At 44.8% G+C, this 21,828-nt stretch overlaps 1 protein-coding gene across 1 annotated transcript in view; it reads left to right on the forward strand.

Annotated features, from left to right (window-relative positions):
- Positions 1-2,674: 2,674 nt before the first annotated feature.
- Positions 2,675-21,828, forward strand: part of LOC137622833 (coiled-coil domain-containing protein 12-like) — a 50,352-nt gene continuing 31,198 nt past the window's right edge. The window contains exons 1-2 of the mRNA XM_068353414.1: positions 2,675-2,832; positions 20,650-20,862. Coding sequence (XP_068209515.1) covers positions 20,678-20,862 — 185 coding nt within the window. The 5' untranslated portion in view covers positions 2,675-2,832; positions 20,650-20,677. The remainder of the gene's footprint in view (positions 2,833-20,649; positions 20,863-21,828) is intronic.

Consider the following 21,828-nt stretch of genomic DNA (forward strand, 5'->3'; position numbering starts at 1 on the left):
TCTCATACTCTATGAACAGAAGCCTAATGCTGAATGAAGAAATTATAGAAGTAGTATTAATGATAATAATCGCATTAAGATACTGACAATTCATTTACAAATAACTAAAATTATCACTGAATCGACATTCAATTTTTTTTAAATCAATTTTAAATAAAATGCTTTTAAATTTATCATTCATATATACTCTACATTTTAAGTTTTTCGTCTAGTTTTAGAAAATATCCTTAATTTTATTCCTTTACCTAAAGTAATTACAGAAAATCAAACGTAAAATCATTTTCTCTAATCAACGAACCGTCCACTCATTTTCACTGTAATCCATTGCCTCTAGCACTAGTCCCCCAAAGCCTGTAACAAATGATGATGATGAGACACCAGGCCACCCCCCCCCCCCCGTATACCCTTCAGAGTACCATTGAACATTTTTAATCAAATATATAGCAACTTGTATCTATTTCCCTCCTCTGAAACAGCGTTGATGACCATAATCATTGTGACGCCAGTTTCGTATCAAAGCCAGTATTTATGAATCACTCTCTTGTAATAAAAAACACCAGTGATAGATTATATAAACTGAAAAACAAGGAAATGAAAGAACTCGGAAGCGTTATTTTTGTTGTTGTTATTGTTATTCCTGTTTAAGTTATCTAATAAAACTTCCCTAAGAAAATTCAGTTTCTTAGATAACTTCCAAGATGACGCCATTGATCTTGTACCGGTATTATGTTTTTTTTTTTTTTTTTACTTTTCTTAACTTATTATATTCTGCATCTTGCTCTTTCCTCTTTATCATATTTATTTTTCTCTCTGTTTCGTTTGTTTGCATACTTCTTAATTAATTCTTAAGGAGTTTTAAGACCATTAGCTTGTATTTTTCTATATGGTCGAACTTCACAATAACCACAATTTCTCCTCCATAATTGCTTGCCTGAATTTGGAAGCGAATAGGTCTAGGCTAAAATCTTTAACATGCTCTGCCCACAAGCATCATGATTGGCCACCTCCTTCTCACATTGACTTATGAAAACATGATAATAATAATAATAATAATAATAATAATAATAATAATAATAATAATAATAATAATAATAATAATAATAATAATAAAACAGATTATAGATAATTATGATACCTTAAATTGTGACCCACAGGGCTGGCGTGTGCCACTTGCTATATCAGAGTAATGATATAATGTATATTTGCGAGTGAAGCGAGCCACGACAGAGTAAAGACCATTTGAGTGGCAGTCAGTCATGATACTTGTGTATGGGTACATGTTAAAAATTTCAGGCTGGACACAGTCACAACCATTAATTTCTATCTTTTTTCCTTCCTTATTCTCCAAGTAGAGGAATTTATATAGACTCATTAAAAATACTGTGTATTATCATATTAGGGCTTGGGTAAAATAATTACATTAGGTTTTTCTTTGAAAATTTGTGTGAAATCTGAAGGCTAAAGCTCTTAAGATTAAAGTTTTAAATTCATGATAACGAGAGACGATTCTGTCCCTATTTCTCCTCTACTGCTGCGTCAGCTTTCTCTCTTTCCTTTCCCCTTTTCTAAGCTGCAATTGCTAATCTTCTTCTTCTTCTTCTTCTTCTCTCTCTCTCTCTCTCTCTCTCTCTCTCTCTCTCTCTCTCTCTCTCTCTCTCTCTCTCTCTCTCTCTCTCTCTCTCTCTCTCTCTCCTTTATAAGACACCCAGATCTCTTAACACCAGCAAACACTGATACTTATTAATATCCTGGTGGTCTAATGATCGGATATTTCTTTCATGCTCTGGTCCAGTGGTGATAGTAAAATTAAGTGACTGGCTAGGGTTTGTTTGTAAGGTATGTAAAAACGAGGGAAAGAGTCAAGGAATGGATGAAGTGAATTATTGTTGCATTATGGTAAAACGACAGAAAAAACTATATGAATTGTAGAGACATGAAATTACTTATGATAAGGGGTTGGCCCAAGAAGTGAGACATATGAAATAATTGGTAAAGATGGGACAGTACTGGTAAAGACAAGGAAGAGGCTTAAGTTTACTGGAATAGGCTCTAAAACGGCAAAATAAAATAACATATGGATAGAATCTGATCCTAAAGAGAGAAAAGACAGATAAATAGTTATATTATAATTCTATTACTTTAATTTAAAGGCTGTTTTTTCTGGTTCTATCCCACAGGGAAACCCTATACATTAAAGGACCTACAAGATCTGTTAGTCATATACATTCTTGTTAACTGATAAATCCACATTGTCGAGGCACTTAAGAACAAGGAAATCTTCAGTTTCTTCTTTAGAGCCTTGATATATTAGTCTATTGGATGTATAGTGGAAGATTTTACTGTACAGTCTTGGGGTTGCATGTTTGAAATCTGTAGAACCTACAGTTACAGTAGATATACATCTTGGCTCCAATAATTTGAAACCAACTGTAACTATTCTCGTGTCTACACGATTCATTGGCAAATATATTGTCTAATCATGTCTACGGAATAACTATATCCATAGTATCAATCGATATACATTAAAATTAAAGAAGTGTTATTAATAAATAATTTGCTGGAATGAAATAAAGTTAGAACTTTTACAAGTGAACCAAGTTATCCTCTAAGAGGGGCCGTTACAGAGTGTAAATTTTGCTATACGAATGTTTTGAAATATTGTTTCCCAGTGAGCCGTTTGAAAGATATTGCTATTATCAAGTTACTACTGTTCGGAAGTTCCCTATTGGCAATTACCAGTTGACATCTGGAGTCCATGGCATATTTTAAGCTTAAACTAAGCTATTAGTGACTTAATCTGCAACTGTAGAATTTAAAGCCATATTATACAAGGTAGGTAATTTTAAGTGGTAACCTATACGTAGGGGATAACCTATTCTTGCCTCTAATACTCTACCCCAAAGTACCAATTCTAATAGGGTATGAACTAAATACGTAAGGCTAATTAATACCCTGTAGGATTAAACAATTTGTGGTTTTTAAGGTTAGCACAAGTGTAGGGAGGTGTATGTATGATGCGACCACCGGTATGTGTAATGAAGCCAGACTAAGAAAACAGCAATGTAAGGGGGTGCGTTAGTTTCCCCGTTAGTTAAGTAGGTAAGGACGCAGCAGGGTGTATGTATGATAGCGGCCACCTGTATGTATGATGACGGCTAAGAATACGGCCGTGTAAGGGGGATCGCAGGGGGACGTTAGCCTCCCCATTAGGTAAGTAGGTAAGGACACGGCTTGTAGGTTAGGTTAGGTACGAAGTTTAGGTTAGTTGGTGTACATATTTTATGCCGGCTGGAGAACTAGCCGCTGATATCAAAGGCTCCGACACAGCTTGTAGGTTAGGTTAGGTGGGGGAAATTTAGGTTAATTTGTGTCTATTTTCTATGCACGTAAAAGGAAATGGCCGCTGATATACAAAGGCTCTCAAGTGTGAGTTTACTATCCCTCTATTTCTAGTTTTGTGCTTTGGTAATTTCTCTTCAGTTATTTGAACTTTATATTCTGTAACAGGTTATCTTATGTTTTATGCATGTCTGTATTATTGGTGGTAACCACAGTTAGTTTGTTTCTTCACCTTTCATAAGAATATTATCAAGGATCCTAGTAGGAAATGGTAGTTATGTGGTGAGGAACCCTCCGCCAAATAGTATATTACGTCTTGCTCTAATGGTATACATGCATAAATCACACAGAAAATAGTTAGAATCTACATAGTTCATGTGTGTTGTAGGAAACCAGAGTTATTGGTATGAGGAAAATAGAGTGAGGGAAAACATACTTACCTAACCTAACGTAGGGGACCATGTCCGCTTTCCCCTACTGGGGATGTGCTTCATCCCCTTTTGCGATCACCTATTCCCTTATATGACCTATGGTGCACCTGTTGTAGCCCTTGGGCTTATAGCATCCTGTTTTTCCAACCAGGGATGTAGCCTGGCTAGTAATGAATAATAACAATAGTAATAATAATAACAATAATACTAATGATAATGGAGTACAATAAAACATAATTCCCATTGACCTTAAATGATATTGTAAATATTTTGCACACCAGTGGTTACAACATGACATATTCACTATTTAGCTTATAATTGCTACAAATTTCATAAATTATAATTACTTTAGAGATGATATCACACAGACAATATTGTATGTGCAGTAAGTCACCATCACCTTTCCAACCTTTAAATAAGCATCTTGAAACATTGATAGAATTCACATTATTGTTTTGTATGTAATTCAATATTTTCCTGCCATTCATAATTTCAATTAGATTATGTCAAAACAGTCAACACTTTACTATTCTTTTCTGATTTGGTGAGAAGTTAAACTATCCTACCATTACTTGGATTTATTGTTGAATTAGAAAAACTCAAGTATGCTTTGGCTAGGAACACTATGTTGAGGTCTGTCTAGGTAAGCAAGTGTGTTGGTGAAACCCTTCCATGAACACGGCTAGGGTATCTCATTTTGAATTAAGGGGAAAGGGATGGTATGATAGATACTATAGTCCATTTCTTTTAGCAAGTCATATTTGCACCGACTCGCAGGGGTGCCCTTTTAACTCAGAAAAGTTTCCTGGTCGCTGATTGGTTGGAATTATCTTGTCCAACCAATCAGCGATCAGGAAACTTTTCCGAGCTAAAAGGGCACCGCTGTGAGTCGGTGCAAATCTGCATCGCTAAAAGAAATGGACTATAGTAACAGTCTACTGGTAAAGATTTACTGATTTGTTATAACATGGTAGATTATAAGTTAGCCTACTGGGATCTCACTAACTTACTAAGGGTATTATGTAGAATATAGGGACAAATACATAACAGCTTCACGATTTGCTTTACTTCTCCTAGGGGTTAGCTAAATTTATCATGACTACTGTATAGCCATTTTCCTTAAGGTGCGGCTAGGTTACCTAAAAACTATAAGGGAAGTTAAAGACCGTACAAATTTGGACTATTTATGAATTATGCCATGACGTTACATCCCTACTATTTGCTGTGTTATTCTTTCTTATCATGTGTCATTCTGCCAAAGGCATCCAGCAGAAAACACCTCACTTGTCTACTTATTATTTGTTCTGGTACATATTCAAACCTTTGTCCTTTGCATAGGAGAGATAACAGAAAAGCTGGAGAATACTGCTGTTAAAATTTTATGATTTGAAAACACCCGACCCGTAATTACCAGTCGGTAGCAGGGAAGCACTGACAAACCACTTTGATTTCAGCTGTTGGTGTGAAAAAAAAAGCACGCTAATTGAAGAAGCTGTGAATGGACATTCTCACTGGTTGCTTTGATTTGTTTTTGCTTTCTCTTTTCAGAATGTTTGCGAATGAATCTCTTCGGTGGGGCTATAGTCAGAGATGTGAACTTCCCCAGGGGTGTCAGATCATATACGGTTCACTGTTTTGTTGAAAAGGAGATAGCCCATATCTTCACCTTTTATGGCCAACTTGCAGAGGACACTCCTGCAGCCAGGCCTCCCCCTGTGATGAGGGTTGGGAGGGGCCATCCTCCCAGTGGGAAGCGTACGGCAGGAATAGGAAGTCTTTCTTGATGTCGAAGAATGACCCTTCCCTGTCAGTCTCCTTCGGAGGCCTCTCTGGCAAGAAAGATGGTCCTAACCTTAGAAGAAACCTCAAAGCAGGTAAACCCTACCGTTTTCCCTAGAGAAACGGGACGACCTGGCCCTCGGGGTAACCCAGTTTCAGGTTAATGACTCCTTACGACTTATGGCCTTCCTTGGGCCTGAAGGGTTTGCACTCCAAGGACAGGCTGCTGAAGGCGCTGGCTATGGGGCTGGAACAGGAGAGAGTTTCTGCTCCTGCCAGAAAAGCCTTCGGCTCTTCTCCTTCCAGAGCTAAGAAGATAGTCTCTTTTTCTGTCTCATACCCTCAGAGCCCACCACCACCTCTTCGAGCGCTCTTCCATGTTAGCCCCCCTAACATATGTGAGACACTTATCAGTGTGCCTTTTATATGCCCCCTCTGGGATTCGCGTATGTGATGACGTGCAATGCTTTTCTCAACGCGCCCTCTGAGCTTGTTGGCCCTTGCTAGCCTGATTTAAAGAAAAACCATAAGATGCGTGCTGTCTCTCTTGTAGGGCACTCAGAAATTCAGAAGCACCCCTGCTCTTCAGAGCTCTCAATCCATTGCCTTCAGGAGTGTTTCTACATGTGCACTCTGTTTTCTGATCTCTATAGCGATTATGATTGCTACGAGAGCCAATGATGTGCTCTGGCCCCTAGGAGCGCATTTGCTCCAGAACGCAGTACAGTAGTTCACCTGTGCGCGTCCGCCAGTTAACTTGTAATATACCTCCCTTCCTCGCTATGATGAGTATCGTCCAACAGTGATTGCGACCACAGCTCGCATTCCTTCTTCTAGTGTGTGCCCAGAGACAGGTAGACAACCGGTGAGCTATCTGTCACAGATGTCATGAAGTGATGCGTTCTCCTACCATCAGACTACAGGCTACAAGTGGCCACTTGCTAGAGGTCCAACAAGACCCTGGACTCATTCCAGGGGCATACACCTCCAGGTGGGACTGCCACCTAGAGCCCTTGTACTTACAAGAAAGCACACCTGAGGGTGTGAGGACACTTGCTCCTTAGAGGATTAATCCTCAATTACAAGACATGGGGATTATTGTAATTAGATTAGACGAGAGGAGACATAGACATCAATACCAGTTGACATCTCCTCTAGGAGATACATATCACCCTAAGTCCCATAGGGGCCCCAGGTCACCTAGAGAGATCTCGTATGTAGACAAATTCTGTCCTTCCCAAGCATCCTTTCGAGTGGGTGAAGATCAGTTCAGACCCCTAGTTGAGGATTTCAAGGATAAGGAAGGCATCCATAAGCCTCCTTCCCTTACTCCCTGAGTGTTCCTGACCCAGAGAGAGCAACGACTGGAAGACGATTGTTAAGAATAAGGCTTCTCAGCTAGTCATGGACCCAAGGACTAAACATTAAGTCCAGGTTTTGAAGGGTAAAGGATGCAGTTTTACCTTGGAAGGACATTGTGGAGTGTTCCCCTACATGCTTGCCATATCGGAGACAAGAGCGGGAATTCTACCTTGAATTTGACCCCCCTGGACACCGGCCATGTACGGTGTCAGAAAGGGATAATATCGACGAGTCTGACTATGACTCTGACGCCTTTGATGGCGCTATTCCTCAGCTGGCCTGTTCGAAGGCCCCTGACTCGGAGGAGGGCGAATCGGAGTCCACCTTTCTGTGGGTACTCGCCTGCATAAAAAATGTGAATGGTCTAGGTGAGGCTCCTTGCTCACTCCTAAGGGGAGGAAGGCAGCCATTGATAGACTTAGCAGGGCCCCTGGACTAATAGACCACGATTGGAACTTTCTTGGTCTATTCTGGTCTTGGAAGCCCTGGCCAAAGTGGACGCCCAGGTGTCAGTAAGAAAAGACTCGATTAGGGTAGGGACGTCCACTAAGATCATTCCTCTGGTGTTTGTGCACTAGCCAATTACCACTTGACCCTGTGATGTCCGCACTTGCACATAATATCCTGGCAGATTGGTTGGTCTCCCAACGTGTTGTCATTGTGGCCTCCGACGCAGTGAATGTGGAGAGTACGGGTATGGCGGCCTTCCAGGCAGCCTCCTGGGTGGACCTCTGGTTAGGCACTGTTGGTTTCCTCGTCGACACAGAGCATCTCGCCGGGGCTAAGGCCATGGAGTCTTTCACTTGACAGGCTGCCAACTAGTTGGCCAACTGAGTCCTTAAGAGGCGCAATACTGTGGCCCTCCAAATTTCACAGGTAAATTGCTCACAGGGAGGGGTAACAGCTAAGGAACTTTTCTGTCAATGTTCCCTCCTTGTCCAACGGTCCTCATCGGGGGATGCCCGCCCCCTTTTTTTTTTAAGGACACATCCCAGTTCCTGATCGTCCTGTCAGCTGACCATTCAACCTAGCGTGTGAAGCACGCGCGTGCTCGCCGACGATCTTCTTACGCGCGCGAGCGCCAACGATCTTTGTATGCGCGCAAGCGCCGACGATCTTCTTTCGCGCGCAAGCGTTTACGATCTTCTTACGCGCGCAAGCGTTTACGATCTTCTTACGCGCGCAAGCGCCGACGATCTTCTTACGTGCGCAAGCGCCGACGATCTTCTCACGAGCGCAAGCGACGAGGATCTTCTTACGCGCGCAAGCGCCGACGATCTTCAAGCGCTGACGATCTTTTCTGTGCACGGGTACCGATGGTCTCCCGTGCGTGCGCGTGCCAATAGTCTCCCACGCGCGCCAATAGTCTTGCGCGCTCACGCGCACCGATAGTCTTCCGCGCGCGCGCGCCGGTGGTCTTCCGCCAACAAACTCGTATGCGCGTGCGCGTGCCAATATTCTGGTCCGCACGAGCTCTTCATTCTGATCCTACACGTCAATCTGATTCCTGCGCACTCTATGAAATCTCGCCTGCTGGCGCGCGAGCGTTTCAACAGTCTCCTGCTCGCGAGCCCATGGTATTCACCCGCGCGCATCAGCGCTCCAACAGTCTCTCGCGTGCGACCCCCAGGTATTCCCCATCGCGAGAGCGCCAGCGCTCCTCCTAGCACAATCTCCAATACCCTCCCCCGCGCGAGGCTGCCGGACAACGCGCGGTAAGGGCGCCATCGCCACATTTCCCCCCCCCCCCAAGCACAGAACAGCGCGCTTGCCGGTAGGGGGGAAGGTTACAGAAAGGCCCAGGGACATGCCGTCCTTATCTTTTTACAGGCGACTTCCCCTCCAGAGGGAGTGTCTGACAGCACAGCCGTCAGCCTGGTTTGGGACTCTAATCAGAGCAGTAGCACAGGCTTTCAAGCTGTTCTCTCTGAGTTGAGCCACAGATCCTTGGCTGCAGCTACTCCCCCGAAGAGGAAAAGAGGAGTTTCGGACGAGGTAACTTCTCCGAGGACGTAGCTGTCTCCTCGTAAGTCTTCGAGGCAGGCATTCTCCCCCCTCAGACTTTTCTCCCTCACCTTCAGACGAAGTTTTCCCGCCCTTAGGAGAGTCACGGGAAGTGAAACGTTTCCCAATCACACCATTGAGGGAAACCCCACCTCGTGCGGTAAAGTCTTCTCGAATAAGGGTGGAGAAGAGCCTGCCTCCGTCGTTGTTGGAGTCCTGCATCCCTCCCGGGAGGGAGTCAAAGGACTCCAAGACAATACCGGGAGTCCACTAGCACCAAAATCTACAGGCTCAGACATTCTTTCGTTATGGGAACGAACCTGTTTTGAGCTTAGGGACGTGAAGCAGGCGGCTGAGAGGTGTAGGAAGTCACCAAGACTCCCTCCTATATAGGGCTTCGACATTCAAGCTCTATAAACCTCCAGCACCTCAGCAGCCACGTCCCAACAAAACAACGGCAGCTAAGACAGTGGGGTCTAAGCCCTTTCCGGGTAAGGATAAGAAAGGCAAGAAGTCCCCCAGGGGAGGGAAGAATCCTAGAGGCCGCAAACGCTAGGATTGGCAGTTCCCCTGCATGGCCGCCAGTGGCGGGATACCTACAAGGTTGTGCAGACAGGTTGCAGCAACTCAGGGCCGTTTCCTGGACGATTTCCATAATCAGCCAGGGATATCGCGTCCTGTTCACAACATCTCTACCTCCCCTGAGGACGAATCCGGTGTCATTTAGCACCCTTGCCATGGGATCAGCAAGGGGGCAAACTCTGGGCAGAGGTCCAGATTAAAGCAAACTCTGGTCAGCATGGAGACTGCAGACACAGTCAGTCTTGCAGTAAACCACAAGACTTCTTGTGTATACTGGACCTGAAGGACGCGTACTTCCAGATCCCAGTCCATCCATCTTCAAGGAAGTACTTAGGAGTCAGCATAGACAACAAGGAGTACCAGTTCAAGGGGCCGTGTTTCTGCCTCTCCACAGCACCACGGGGTTTCACCAGAGTGTTCACCCTATTATCATCGTGGGCACTCAGGATCGGCTTCCGTCTCCTCCATTATCTGGATGACTGCCTGATCCTAGCAGACTCGGAGTCATTCCCTCTTTGACACCAAGACAAACTTCTAGGACTTGGCCAGGATCTAAGGCTCATGGTAAGTCTCGAGAAGTCCGCTCTGCTGCCAAATCAAAGACTGGTTCACCTAGGCATGATTATAGACACCAATCTCCATAAGGCCTTTCCATCAGACGACAGGATAGCAAGGCTGAGAAGAGTCGCAAGCCCTTTCCTCAGACGAGAAGAGCTTCCAACCCAATCGTGGTTACGTCTCTTCGGTCACCTTTCACCCTTGGCTCGTCTAGTTTGCAACGGTCGCCTCAGGATGAGGTCTCTCCAGGGGCGACTCAGGTCCTAGTGGAATCAAGTGTGCGATTCCCCGGACATCATGATCCCTATGGATCCTGCGGAACGGACGTACCGCCAATGGTGGGTGACAGGCGAGAACCTACGAAGGAAAATGGATCTTCTCGTTCCTTCCTCCCGATGGATGCTGTATTCGGACACCTCAAAGGAAGGGGGGTGGGGGGGGGGGGGGGCACGTTCTGTACCACAGGACTTCAAGCCTGTGGTCAGAATCGGAAAAGTGCCTCCATATAAATCTGCTAGAGATGAAGGCCGTCTTCCTGGCCCTTCAACAGTTCCAACAAGGACCTGGCGGATCACTCTGTGGTGTGATGAGCTACAACACCACAGTAGTGGCTTACATCAACAAGCAAGGAGGTACCTTTTCAAAGCAGCTATCCCATCTCTCAGTAGAGATACTGAGATAGACCGAAGTCCACTCGATTCCTCTATCGGCTCGCTTCATTCCAGACAAAGGTAATGTGCTCGCTGACAGTCGCAGCAGAGCGTCTCAGATAATGAGTACCGAGTGGTCCTTGGATCATCCAGTAGCCAACAAAGTCCTGACTTTGTGGGGTTACCCGACTGTGGATCGGTTCGCTACAGCACTGAACTTCAAGCTCCCACTGTATTGCCCCCCAGTCCCAGATCCCAAGGCAATCTGGCAAGATGCCTTCCATCAACGGGGGACAGCACCGACATGTACGCTTTTCCCCCCGTTCTGTCTGATGAGGAGGGTGCTCAACAAGACCAGAATATCGGTCAATCTCTCAATGACCCTTTATAGCTATGCTATGGCATCACGCGGAATGGTTTCCCGACCTTCCGCAACTCCTAACGGAACTTCCGGGAGAACTCCCTCTGTGACACAAACTACTCAAACAACCACATGCCAACATCTTTCACAAAGCCGTAGCTTCGCTTCGACTTCACGCCTGGAGACTATCCAGTATCTCCTCACTAAGAGAGGATTGTCGCAACAAGTTGCGAACGGGATGTCTGGACACCTGCGTAGGTCATCCGCAGGGGTCTACCAGGCAAAGTGGCGAGTTTTCTGTGGTTGGAGTCGTGAAGGGGTATCTCTCCACTCGATACCACTATTTTAGCAATAGCGGAGTTCTTCGAAAATTGCGGGAAAAATGCACCTTTCAGTCTCGGCAATGAAAGGCTATCGCTCAGCCTTAAGTCTAGCCTTCAGGCTCGAAGGAGTGGACATTTCTTCCTCGCTGGAACTTTCCCTACTCAGACGAAGATATGATCTTACCTGCCCTCAGTCGGAAGTGAGACCTCCTCCATGGAACATGGTTCGAGTTCTCAGTCCTCTTAAGAGACCTCCCTACGAACCATTTTGCCAGGCTTCAGATCACCACCTAACTTGGAAGGCGGTGTTCCTACTAACTTTGGCCTCGGCCAAGCAAGTCAGTGAACTTCATGGTCTCTCGTATGACATCGCCTATGCAAGGGGATGAGGGGAGGTAACGTTCAGATTCGTCTCTGAGTTTGTGGCTAAGACAGAATCCGGGAGTGCTGGATCCTCGATTCGACTCTTTCCGGATTTCGAGTCTTCATTCTGTAACAGATGACCCAGACCATCCCCTACTGTGTCCAGTAAGGATTGTGAGGTTATATCTCAAAGAACGGCTGCATTCGTCCCCAAGTGCAAGCTTTGTTTGTGAGCACTGGGAGAACAAAGAGGAGGGTCACCAAGAATACCATCTCGGCATGGATTCGTAAGGTGATCCATCTGTCCCTGAATCCTGACCCTCCTCCGTCATGTCGCCTTAGAGCGCATGATGTCAGGGGCGTAGCTACGTCCCTGGCCTTCAAGAAGAACTTCTCAGTGACACAGGTTCTACAAGCAGGGGTGTGGAAGCGTCAGACGACCTTCACAGCCCACTACCTGCAAGACGTGACCCACAGGAGGCTCGATACGTTCTCTATCGGCCCTGTGGTGGCTGTACAACAGCTGGTTTAAACCTCAGGCTCCTTAATGGACAAGTAGCAGAGGGTTGAGGGCATTGTTACCCGGTTTTAGTCTGCATGAAAGAAAAGGTATGTCTGGCCCATATTCTTTTCTTCATCCTCCCCTCTCTTGGGTAAACTAGCATCCTGGGTTCTCTGCACAGCTGACCTCAAACCACTGCAGGTAAACCATATTTCCTTGTGTTCCTAGCATTAAGTATGTCACGTCCCCATACCCTGACGAGGTGATATTGGGAGAGTCCTAGCCTAAAGTTTCCATCTAAGAACTTCAGGTCAACTTCCTAGGACGAGCCACACATATTTCTTCACACACAGCTTATGTAGGCCGCAGCTCTTGCATAGCAAGGTGCGAGCGAGGTGCAGGGACTCTTTATTATTGAGTGCTGACACACTCAGATAATGAGTCCCCGGGCAAAGCCAAAAGCCAGTATGGCTGGGACTTTACCACCCTTCCTAAAGGTTGAGTCACCCATATTAAATAGCGTGGTTTGTATTTCAGTTACGGAACAAATGACAAATTCGGAGATACAGTACAGTAATTTGTATTTTTCCTAACTATACAAACCTTAGCTATTTATTCAAACTTGCCCGCCAGCCCTATCCCCCGTGAGGCCCTACCTCTAAGCAAAGTGAGCTCAGCACACAGGTGTGTGAGGGGGGGGTGTACCAGGCTACCCTCCCTACCCCCCGCTGACTAGCGGTGGGGTAGTAAATCCTCGTTAAACTTCTAATGGCTCGTCATTTCAGCTACACCGAAAGTAATTACCCATATTAAATAGCTAAGGTTTGTATAGTTAGGAAAAATACAAATTATCTCCAAATTTGTCATTTTTTTCACTTCCAGCTTATTTTCTTATTCTTTTTTACTGATTAATTTTGATGCAATATATCAAGTTTTATGAGAGTAACTAAGCCTTCCCCTTCCTACAAAATGAAATAGAACTCATATGACCAAAGTGTGCTTAATTTTTCAAACTAAATACTCTGAAATTCAGGCCATTGTACAATAATATGATAAGTTGGGAATGTGACTATCTACAGTATGTAATATATAAATAATTGAGATTGCTGAGCAGTTAGAAGATGATTAATCAAACCTTTATTATAAAATTCAAGCTTCCACATATCACAGTACTGTATTTTGAAAAATTTTGTGTTGCAGATTCAGACTCAGTATCAGTAAAAGTCTTACAAGAGGAACCATGTTGCCTTTAGGCCTTACCAGTACAATGTAATGAGTCAGTCTGCCATTAAAACACAAACCCCAACCTTCCTAGGGTCTCTAACATATGAAAGCGTTGTTGAACTTTTAAATTGGACTACTGTACTGTATACAATACAGTGTAGATTTGTATGTTAGAAAGACCTCAGTACTCTTGTTATTCCAAATATTGCAGATAACTGTTACAGGTATTTCAGAACAATAGTTTTTGATACAAGAAATAGATATTTCAGAATACAGTACATGTATTCACATTTTTATTTTTTATTCAGCATAGATATTTTTTGACTTAATCAAAATATTTTGTAAAAGAGTAGGTGTAAAGGATTTAGTTATGAATTTTGAAATTTTCAATATTAATCTTACCCGATAATCATGTAGCTGTCAACTCTGTTGCCGACAGAAATCTACGGTCGGGATACGCCAGCGATCGCTATACAGGTGGGGGTGAACACCACAGCGCCATCTGTGGTCAGGTACTCTAGTACTTCTTGTCAACACCACCTAAATTTTTCCTCTGTCGTGCCTCCGGCTAGACCTACATGGATACGCTGTTGATTCTGGAGTTATTGCTCACGATTTGGTGATGTATTTGCTCTAGAGTTTAGCCTTCGCTATTCAGGAAGCTATATCATTAGCTTAGCAAGTTTTTGGAATTAATTTGATTTAATTTTTGATTTAATTTTGGTACGAAGAGAGTATGAACTCTCTTTCACTTTTAAATGGCCGACCCTTCCCTTAGACGGAAGTGTTGGTGTCGAAGAGAGTATAGACTCTCTTAATTTTGCTTAACAAAGTTATAGATTTATTTTATATCTCTCCGCCTTTTATAGGCCTCTTTGATTAACTTCCTTTTATTATAAACTTATTAAAATTAATTTTTATATTTGTTTATATTCGACCTTTCCTAATAGTAGGCGGTCTTTTCTTGGAACCGAAGTTAATTAACTTTGAGCCCGTCATTTCGTTTTTACCTGTTAACATATTATGCCATTTTAATGTTTTTGAAAGAATTTCTTTGATAGTCTTGTACTGTTTTCAAAGTTGAACTAACGTTTTGTTTTGTCTCTGCAGTTGTTGACGTTCAGAACGTTCAACTTGCGCTCTATCGTTACGATAGAGAGAGAGTCTATCACGGTGTCACGTTGCAGTAAGAGTAAACCGATTCTAGCGTTTTGTTCATTCTTTCTTAGCTTAAATGGTTCTATTCTAATAAAGGAACTTTTTATTTGGGAAACCTTTCAGTTTTTTTCCTTTAACAATAATATGTTTTAACGATATATATAATTGGGCTCTTCTCTCAGGTGCTAAGTCTAGAGAGAGAGAGAGAGAGAGAGATAGAGACGGAGGGAGAGAGAGGAGGATAAACGTTTCGTTCAAGCGGGTAACGTTGTTATCGTTTTTGCTCTTCTCCCTAGTCTCTTTAGGGGAAGAAGGTAAACGTTTCTAGAGTTTTATTCTTGTTCTCAGACTTTATGCGGTGAGAGATTTTAAACGTAGTTTATTTGATCTAGTGTTTAATCTCTTTTCCAGCCACTGAATTATTTATCTTTCATTATGTTTTTCTGTTACATTGTAATACTGTTTTCGCAATTACTAACTTTTAATGAAGGATAGAATTGCGTGTTTCAGGTACAAACCACTTAAAGTTTCGAGTTCAGTGAAATAAGTGCAAACAGAAAATCAAAAGTGATAAAGTGATAAGCGCATAGTGTTACAGTGTTGCGTTCGAGGGTTCGTCTGTTCGTGCCAGTTGTTCGCCTAGTCTGGGACCTCTTACAAGCTCCCAAGCCCAGGGGAGAAGTAATGTCGAAGGACTTATGGGTTCAGCAGGCCTTGATCGACGAACAGACGTTTCCCTCCGTGGTTTCGGGTGTAACCAACTCACGTAGCCGACGTGATCACCCCACCCACACAAAGACGAGAGAGCCCATTTATTCCTCGTCTGCGGAAGAGGTTTCTCGCAGAAACCATGGACCAAATCTTGCAGCTTTTAATTGCAAGTCGGTCCCTTCCGCGCAAGTCCAACTCCTAGGTGGTGCCATTAGCACTGGGTCAGTTCGGACTTGCTGCAGTACGACAACTGCACACCTCCCAGAGAGGCAAGGTGGTATCGCAACAGACAGTAACTCCGTCTGTTGCCGCACCAGCTGTTTTAGACCCTCAGTTTCAACGGACAGTAGCTCCGTTTGTTGTTGTCTTTCTTAAACTCTAGTGGTCTATGTTGCTGACAATGCAGTCTCAGCTTGCGGTGTTGATGCAGGAGTTTCAGGCAGAGAAGGTTAACACACCTCCTCCTGCGAGCGCTCCTCCACCTCTACGCAGTCCAGCCTGCCAGACGTATGATGTTGAGGTTCCTCAAGCTACCTCCATGCGTGAGCTGCCGCATTGGGAGTTGCCAGATACCAGCTCTGTGCAGCAACCTCCACTTTCCTTGAGGCAGGAGCCTCTTGCCACGCGGCAACCTCCTCAACACTTGAGGCAGGAGCCTTATGCTTTGCAGCAACCTCCTCTACCCTTGAGGTAGGAGCCTCATGCGTTGCGACTACCTCCTCCATCCTCGAGGCAGCTACCTCTTGCGGTGCGACAACCTCCACCATCCTCGAGGCAGAAACCTCAACTCCACCTCTGCGCAGTCCACCCTGCCAGACGTATGATGTTGAGGTTCGTCAACCTACCTCCACGCGTAAGCTGCCGCATTGGGAGTTGCCAGATACCAGCGCTATGCAGCAACCTCTTGCGTTGCGGCAACCTCCACCATCCTTGAGGCAGCAACCTCAACTCTTGCGGCAGCCACCTCCACTCTTGAGGCAAGAACCTCAACTCTTGAATGGGCTCTCGTGGCATGGTTGGTTTCGACCTGGCCTTTCATTAGAAGGGGCTAGCGTTCGATCCCAAGTATGAGGTAGAAATTTATTTCTATTTGAACACGATGTTGTGTTGATATTTATCCATATTGACTCATTAGGGGTAATTTGAATGAATTACTACCAATTGTGTCACGTGGTGGCCCGGGGAAATCTGGTAAAACTCGCTGGTAAAGAGACTGATGTCTCACCAGGTAAATCCTCGGACAGCTAGATTAGTGTCAGGTTCAGATTTCTTTAAAAAATCCTCCTCTACCCATGAGGCAGCCTCATGCTTCTGAGGAGCCTCATGCTATGCAGCATCCTCCTCAAACCATGAGGCAAAAGCCTCATGCTATGCGGCAACCGCCTCAACCCATGAGGCAGGAGCCTCATACTATGCGGCATCCTCCTCAACGCATGCGGCATAAGCCTCATCCCTTGCAGCTTGAGCCTCATCCCATGCAGCATGAGTCTCATACCATGCAGCATGAGCCTCATCCCATGCAGCATGAGCCTCATCCCATGCAGCATAAGCCGCACGCCATGCAACATGCTCTGCTTACCTTACAGCATGCTCTACATACAGCATGCTCTACATACAGCATGCTCTGCATACCTTACCGCATGCTTCTCAGTCACACATCTTTGGTTGTTGCCAACTCACTAGACTGTCAAGCAGTTTCATAACGTTGCCTTCTAGTCTGCTGCTTTTGCACCAGTGAAACCCTCACTGAGAGAACTTAGCTTTTCTCGGATATGGTTCCTGTAGATGAGAAAGTGCTATTCTCCCCCCTTCTGATTTTCCCTTGAGGACTCTGTCATTTGGAGAGGAGCCTTTAGCTGCTTAGCCTCCTATGGACTTTTATTTAAGCATAGCATGCTTCCAGGGAGGGTAATGGTTCCACTTCAGTCGCTAACCCCGTCTGTTACCACACCTGCTCCCATAGACCTTGAGCTGTGTTGCAAGACATGCAGTCCAAGCTTAGTCCTTGTTAGAGGATTTTTTGTTTACGGAGTCAGTGTGTCACTGGGAAGACGTTCAACAACCAGCAGAAGTGTCTTGTTGTGACGCAGTGCGGCAACCTCAGCAACCCGATAAGGAGTTGTCTGTACGACCCAGACAGTCTAGACAGCTTCGGGTTGTCACTGTACTTCCTCGCTTCCCCATGGTTGACAGTTCACAGACTGTGCAGCAGTACCATGATCTTGTGTCCGGCTCCGTCAGACGACTAGCTTTTAAGAGCTCCCACAAGTCGTCGCTGTCTGGAGATTCTCAGATGGACTATGGATCTGACCAAGGAACTGGGCCTCCTGGTCAATTTTGAGGAGTCCCAGCTCGTCCCATCCCAGACCATTGTCTACCTGGGTATGGATCTTCAGAGTCGAGCTTTTCGGGCTTTTCCGTCGGCCCCAAAGATATACTAAGCCCTAGATTGCATCCAGAGCATGCTGAGAAGGAACCGATGCTCAGTCAGGTAGTGGATGAGTCTAACAGGGACACTTTCATCGCTGGCACTGTTCATCGTGTTAGGGAGACCCCACCTCCCCCCCTTCAGTATCATCTAGCGGCTCACTGGATAAAGGACATGACGCTAGAGACGATCTCAGTTCCTGTTTCCGAAGAGAGGAGGTCTACTCTCACGTGGTGAAAGAACAGCTTTCTTCTCAAGGAAGTCTACCTTTGGCTGTTCAGAAACCCGACCGCCGTCTCTTCTCTGACGCATCAGACACGGGCTGGGGTGCGACTTTGGACGGACAGGAATGCTCGGGAACATGGAATCAGGAGCTAAGGACACTTCACATCTATTGCAAGGAGCTGTTGGCGGTTCATCTGACCTTGATAAACTTCAAGTCCCTCCAGCTTAACAAGGTGGTGGAGGTGGACTCTGACAACACCACAGCCTTGGCTTACATCTCCAAGCAGGGAGGGACTCATTCGTGGAAGTTGTTCTAGATCGCAAGGGACCTCCTCATCTGGTTAAAAGATCGAAAGCTCACGCTGGTAACGAGGTTCATTCAGGGCGATATGAATGTCATGGCAGATCGCCTTAGCCGGAAGGGTCAGGTCATCCCCACAGAGTGGACCCTTCACAAGAATGTTTGCAGCAGACTTTGGGCCCTGTGGGGTCAGCCAACCATAGATCTGTTCGCTACCTCGATAACCTAGAGGCTCCCGTTGTATTGTTCTCCGATTCCAGACCCAGCAGCAGTTCACGTGGATGCTTTTCTGCTGGATTGGTCCCATCTCGACCTGTATGCATTCCCGCCGTTCAAGATTGTCAACAGGGTACTTCAGAAGTTCGCCTCTCGCAAAGGGACACGGCTGACGTTGGTTGGCTCCGCTCTGGCCCGCGAGAATGGTTCATAGAGGTACTGCAATGGCTGGTCGACATTCCCAGGACTCTTCCTCTAGGAGTGGACCTTCTACGTCTACCTCACGTAAAGAAGGTACATCCAAACCTCCACGCTCTTCGTCTGACTGCCTTCAGACTTTCGAAAGACTCTCAAGAGCTAGGGGCTTTTCGAAGGAGGCAGCCAGAGCGATTGCCAGAGCAAGGAGGACATCCACTCTCAGAGTCTATCAGTCTAAAGGGGAAGTCTTCCGAAGCTGGTACAAAGCCAATGCAGTTTCCTCATCCAGTACCACTGTAACCCAGATTGCTGACTTCCTGTTACATCTAAGGAACGTAAGATCCCTTTCAGCTCCTACGATTAAGGGTTACAGAAGTATGTTGGCAGCGGTTTTCCGCCACAGAGGCTTGGATCTTTCCACCAACAAAGATCTACAGGACCTCCTTAGGTCTTTTAAGACCTCAAAGGAACGTCGGTTGTCCACTCCAGGCTGGAATCTAGACGTGGTCCTAAGGTTCCTTATGTCATCAAGATTTGAACCTCTCCAATCAGCCTCTTTTAAGGACCTCACATTAAAAACTCTTTTCCTCGTGTGCTTGACAACAGCTAAAAGAGTAAGTGAGATCCACGCCTTCAGCAGGAACATAGTTTTCACATCTGAAACGGCTACATGTTCCTTGCAGCTCGGTTTTTTGCTAAAACGAGCTTCCTTCACGTCCTTGGCCTAAGTCGTTCGAGATCCCAAGCCTGTCCAACTTGGTGGGGGACGAACTGGAGAGAGTACTTTGCCCAGTTAGAGCTCTTAGGTACTATCTAAAAAGGTCATAACCTTTACGAGGACAATCAGAAGCCTTATGGTGGGCTATCAAGAAGCCTTCTCTTCCAAGGTCTAAGAACTCAGTTTCTTACCTATTCAGGCTCCTGATTAGGGAAGCACATTCTCATCTGAAGGAAGAAGACCTTGCTTTGCTGAAGGTAAGGACACATGAAGTGAGAGCTGTGGCTACTTCAGTGGCCCTCAAACATAACCGTTCTCTGCAGAGTGTTATGGATGCAACCTATTGGAGAAGCAAGTCAGTGTTCGCATCATTCTATCTCAAAGATGTCCAGTCTCTTTACGAGAACTGCTACACCCTGGGACCATTCGTAGCAACGAATGCAGTAGTAGGCGGGGGCTCAGCCACTACATTCCCATAATCCCATAACCTTTTTAACCTTTCTCTTGAATACTTTTTATGGGTTGTACGGTTGGCTAAGAAGCCTTCCACATCCTTGTTGATTTGGCGGGTGGTCAATTCTTTCTTGAGAAGCGCCGAGGTTAAAGGTTGTGATGAGGTCCTTTAGTATGGGTTGCAGCCCTTTATACTTCAGCACCTAAGAGTCGTTCAGCATCCTAAGAGGACCGCTACGCTCAGTAAGAAAGACGTACTTAATAAAGGCAGAGTAATGGTTCAAGTCGTCTTCCTTACCAGGTACTTATTTATTTTATGTTATTTTTGAATAACTAATAAAATAAAATACGGGATACTTAGCTTCTGTGTTAACATGTATGCTGGTCTCCACCCACCACCCTGGGTGTGAATCAGCTACATGATTATCGGGTAAGATGAATATTGAAAAATGTTATTTTCATTAGTAAAATAAATTTTTGAATATACTTACCCGATAATCATGATTTAATTGACCCACCCTTCCTCCCCATAGAGAACCAGTGGACCGAGGAAAAAATTGAGGTGGTGTTGACAAGAAGTACTAGAGTACCTGACCACAGATGGCGCTGTGGTGTTCACCCCCACCTGTATAGCGATCGCTGGCGTATCCCGACCGTAGATTTCTGTCGGCAACAGAGTTGACAGCTACATGATTATCGGGTAAGTATATTCAAAAATTTATTTTACTAATGAAAATAACATATTTAAATTTTATTTATACAGAATACTGACCAACCACTAAGCTTTGGTAATGGTTCGCAATGAGGAAAAAGTTGGGACTTTGGAAGATGAAGCAGTTAAGAGGCGTCAAAGGCTAAATGCCTTGAAGAAACGAAGAAACAAAGACAATGGTCCTGAACCAGGAGATTCCCAGGAGAAAAAGGAAGGTCAGGAAGAAGAGGATGAGTCTCTTCCGTCAACTCAAGTCTTGTTTAGGTAAGGATTAATTGCTGTCGAAAGTTGATTGATTGATTGATTGAAGGTTTTCTGGAATTGCTGTCGAAAGTAAACTTCCATTTTATGAAGCATGTGTTATCGAATTGCATTTTTAAATATTTAACTTAGCCGGTGAATATATAATAGCTGCAACTCTGTTGCTCGACAGACAAAAAACAGTAAAAACTCGCCAGCGATCGCTATACAGGTTGCGGGTGTGCCCACCAGCGCCAACTGTCGGCCAGATACCACTCTCGATGTAAACAAAGACTCAATTTCTTCTCTGTCGACGTGTCGACAAGACTTACTTTACTCGCTGTTGAACCTGGAGTTTTTTCACATCATATTTGGTGAAGTACTTTAATTTGGTTTGAGCTTTCGCAGTACAGTGAACCCTCGCTACTTCGCGGTTCGACCATCGCGGATTCACCACTTCGCGGATTTTTTTCATAACCCATGTATATACATATATCGCGGATTTTCCAGAAATATCGAAAATACCGCGATGTGACCGATGGTGCGAGATTGGAGAAAGTAAGGAAAATTGAATCGTGATTGATTTTCAATATAAATGAAACTTTGAGGAGCAACAAAGATATCATTTGTTAGAGAGATAGAGAGAGGTAAGGAATGGGAGGTAGTGAAAAGTAGCCCACAGAGAGAGAGAGAGAGGTAGAGGTAGAGAGAGAGAGAGAGAGAGAGAGAGAGAGAGAGAGAGAGAGAGAGAGAGAGAGAGAGAGAGAGATAGAGGGGGGTTTAAATGTAATAAACAAAAAAATTTGATAGGTTATAACACATTGGTGCTTATGTAATATCAACTGTATACTGTAGACGGTTTGAATAAGTTAAGAAATGGTATAAATGATACTTTGTTAGTGTATTCGTACACACTCAAGAGCGGCAGCTAGATGACAGCTGATCTAAATCTAATCACAGCCAAAAGTAAAAAAAAAAGAAGTCAACAAT

Source organism: Palaemon carinicauda, chromosome 29, assembly GCF_036898095.1.
Source record: "Palaemon carinicauda isolate YSFRI2023 chromosome 29, ASM3689809v2, whole genome shotgun sequence".
In the NCBI taxonomy this organism is placed as follows: domain Eukaryota; kingdom Metazoa; phylum Arthropoda; class Malacostraca; order Decapoda; family Palaemonidae; genus Palaemon; species Palaemon carinicauda.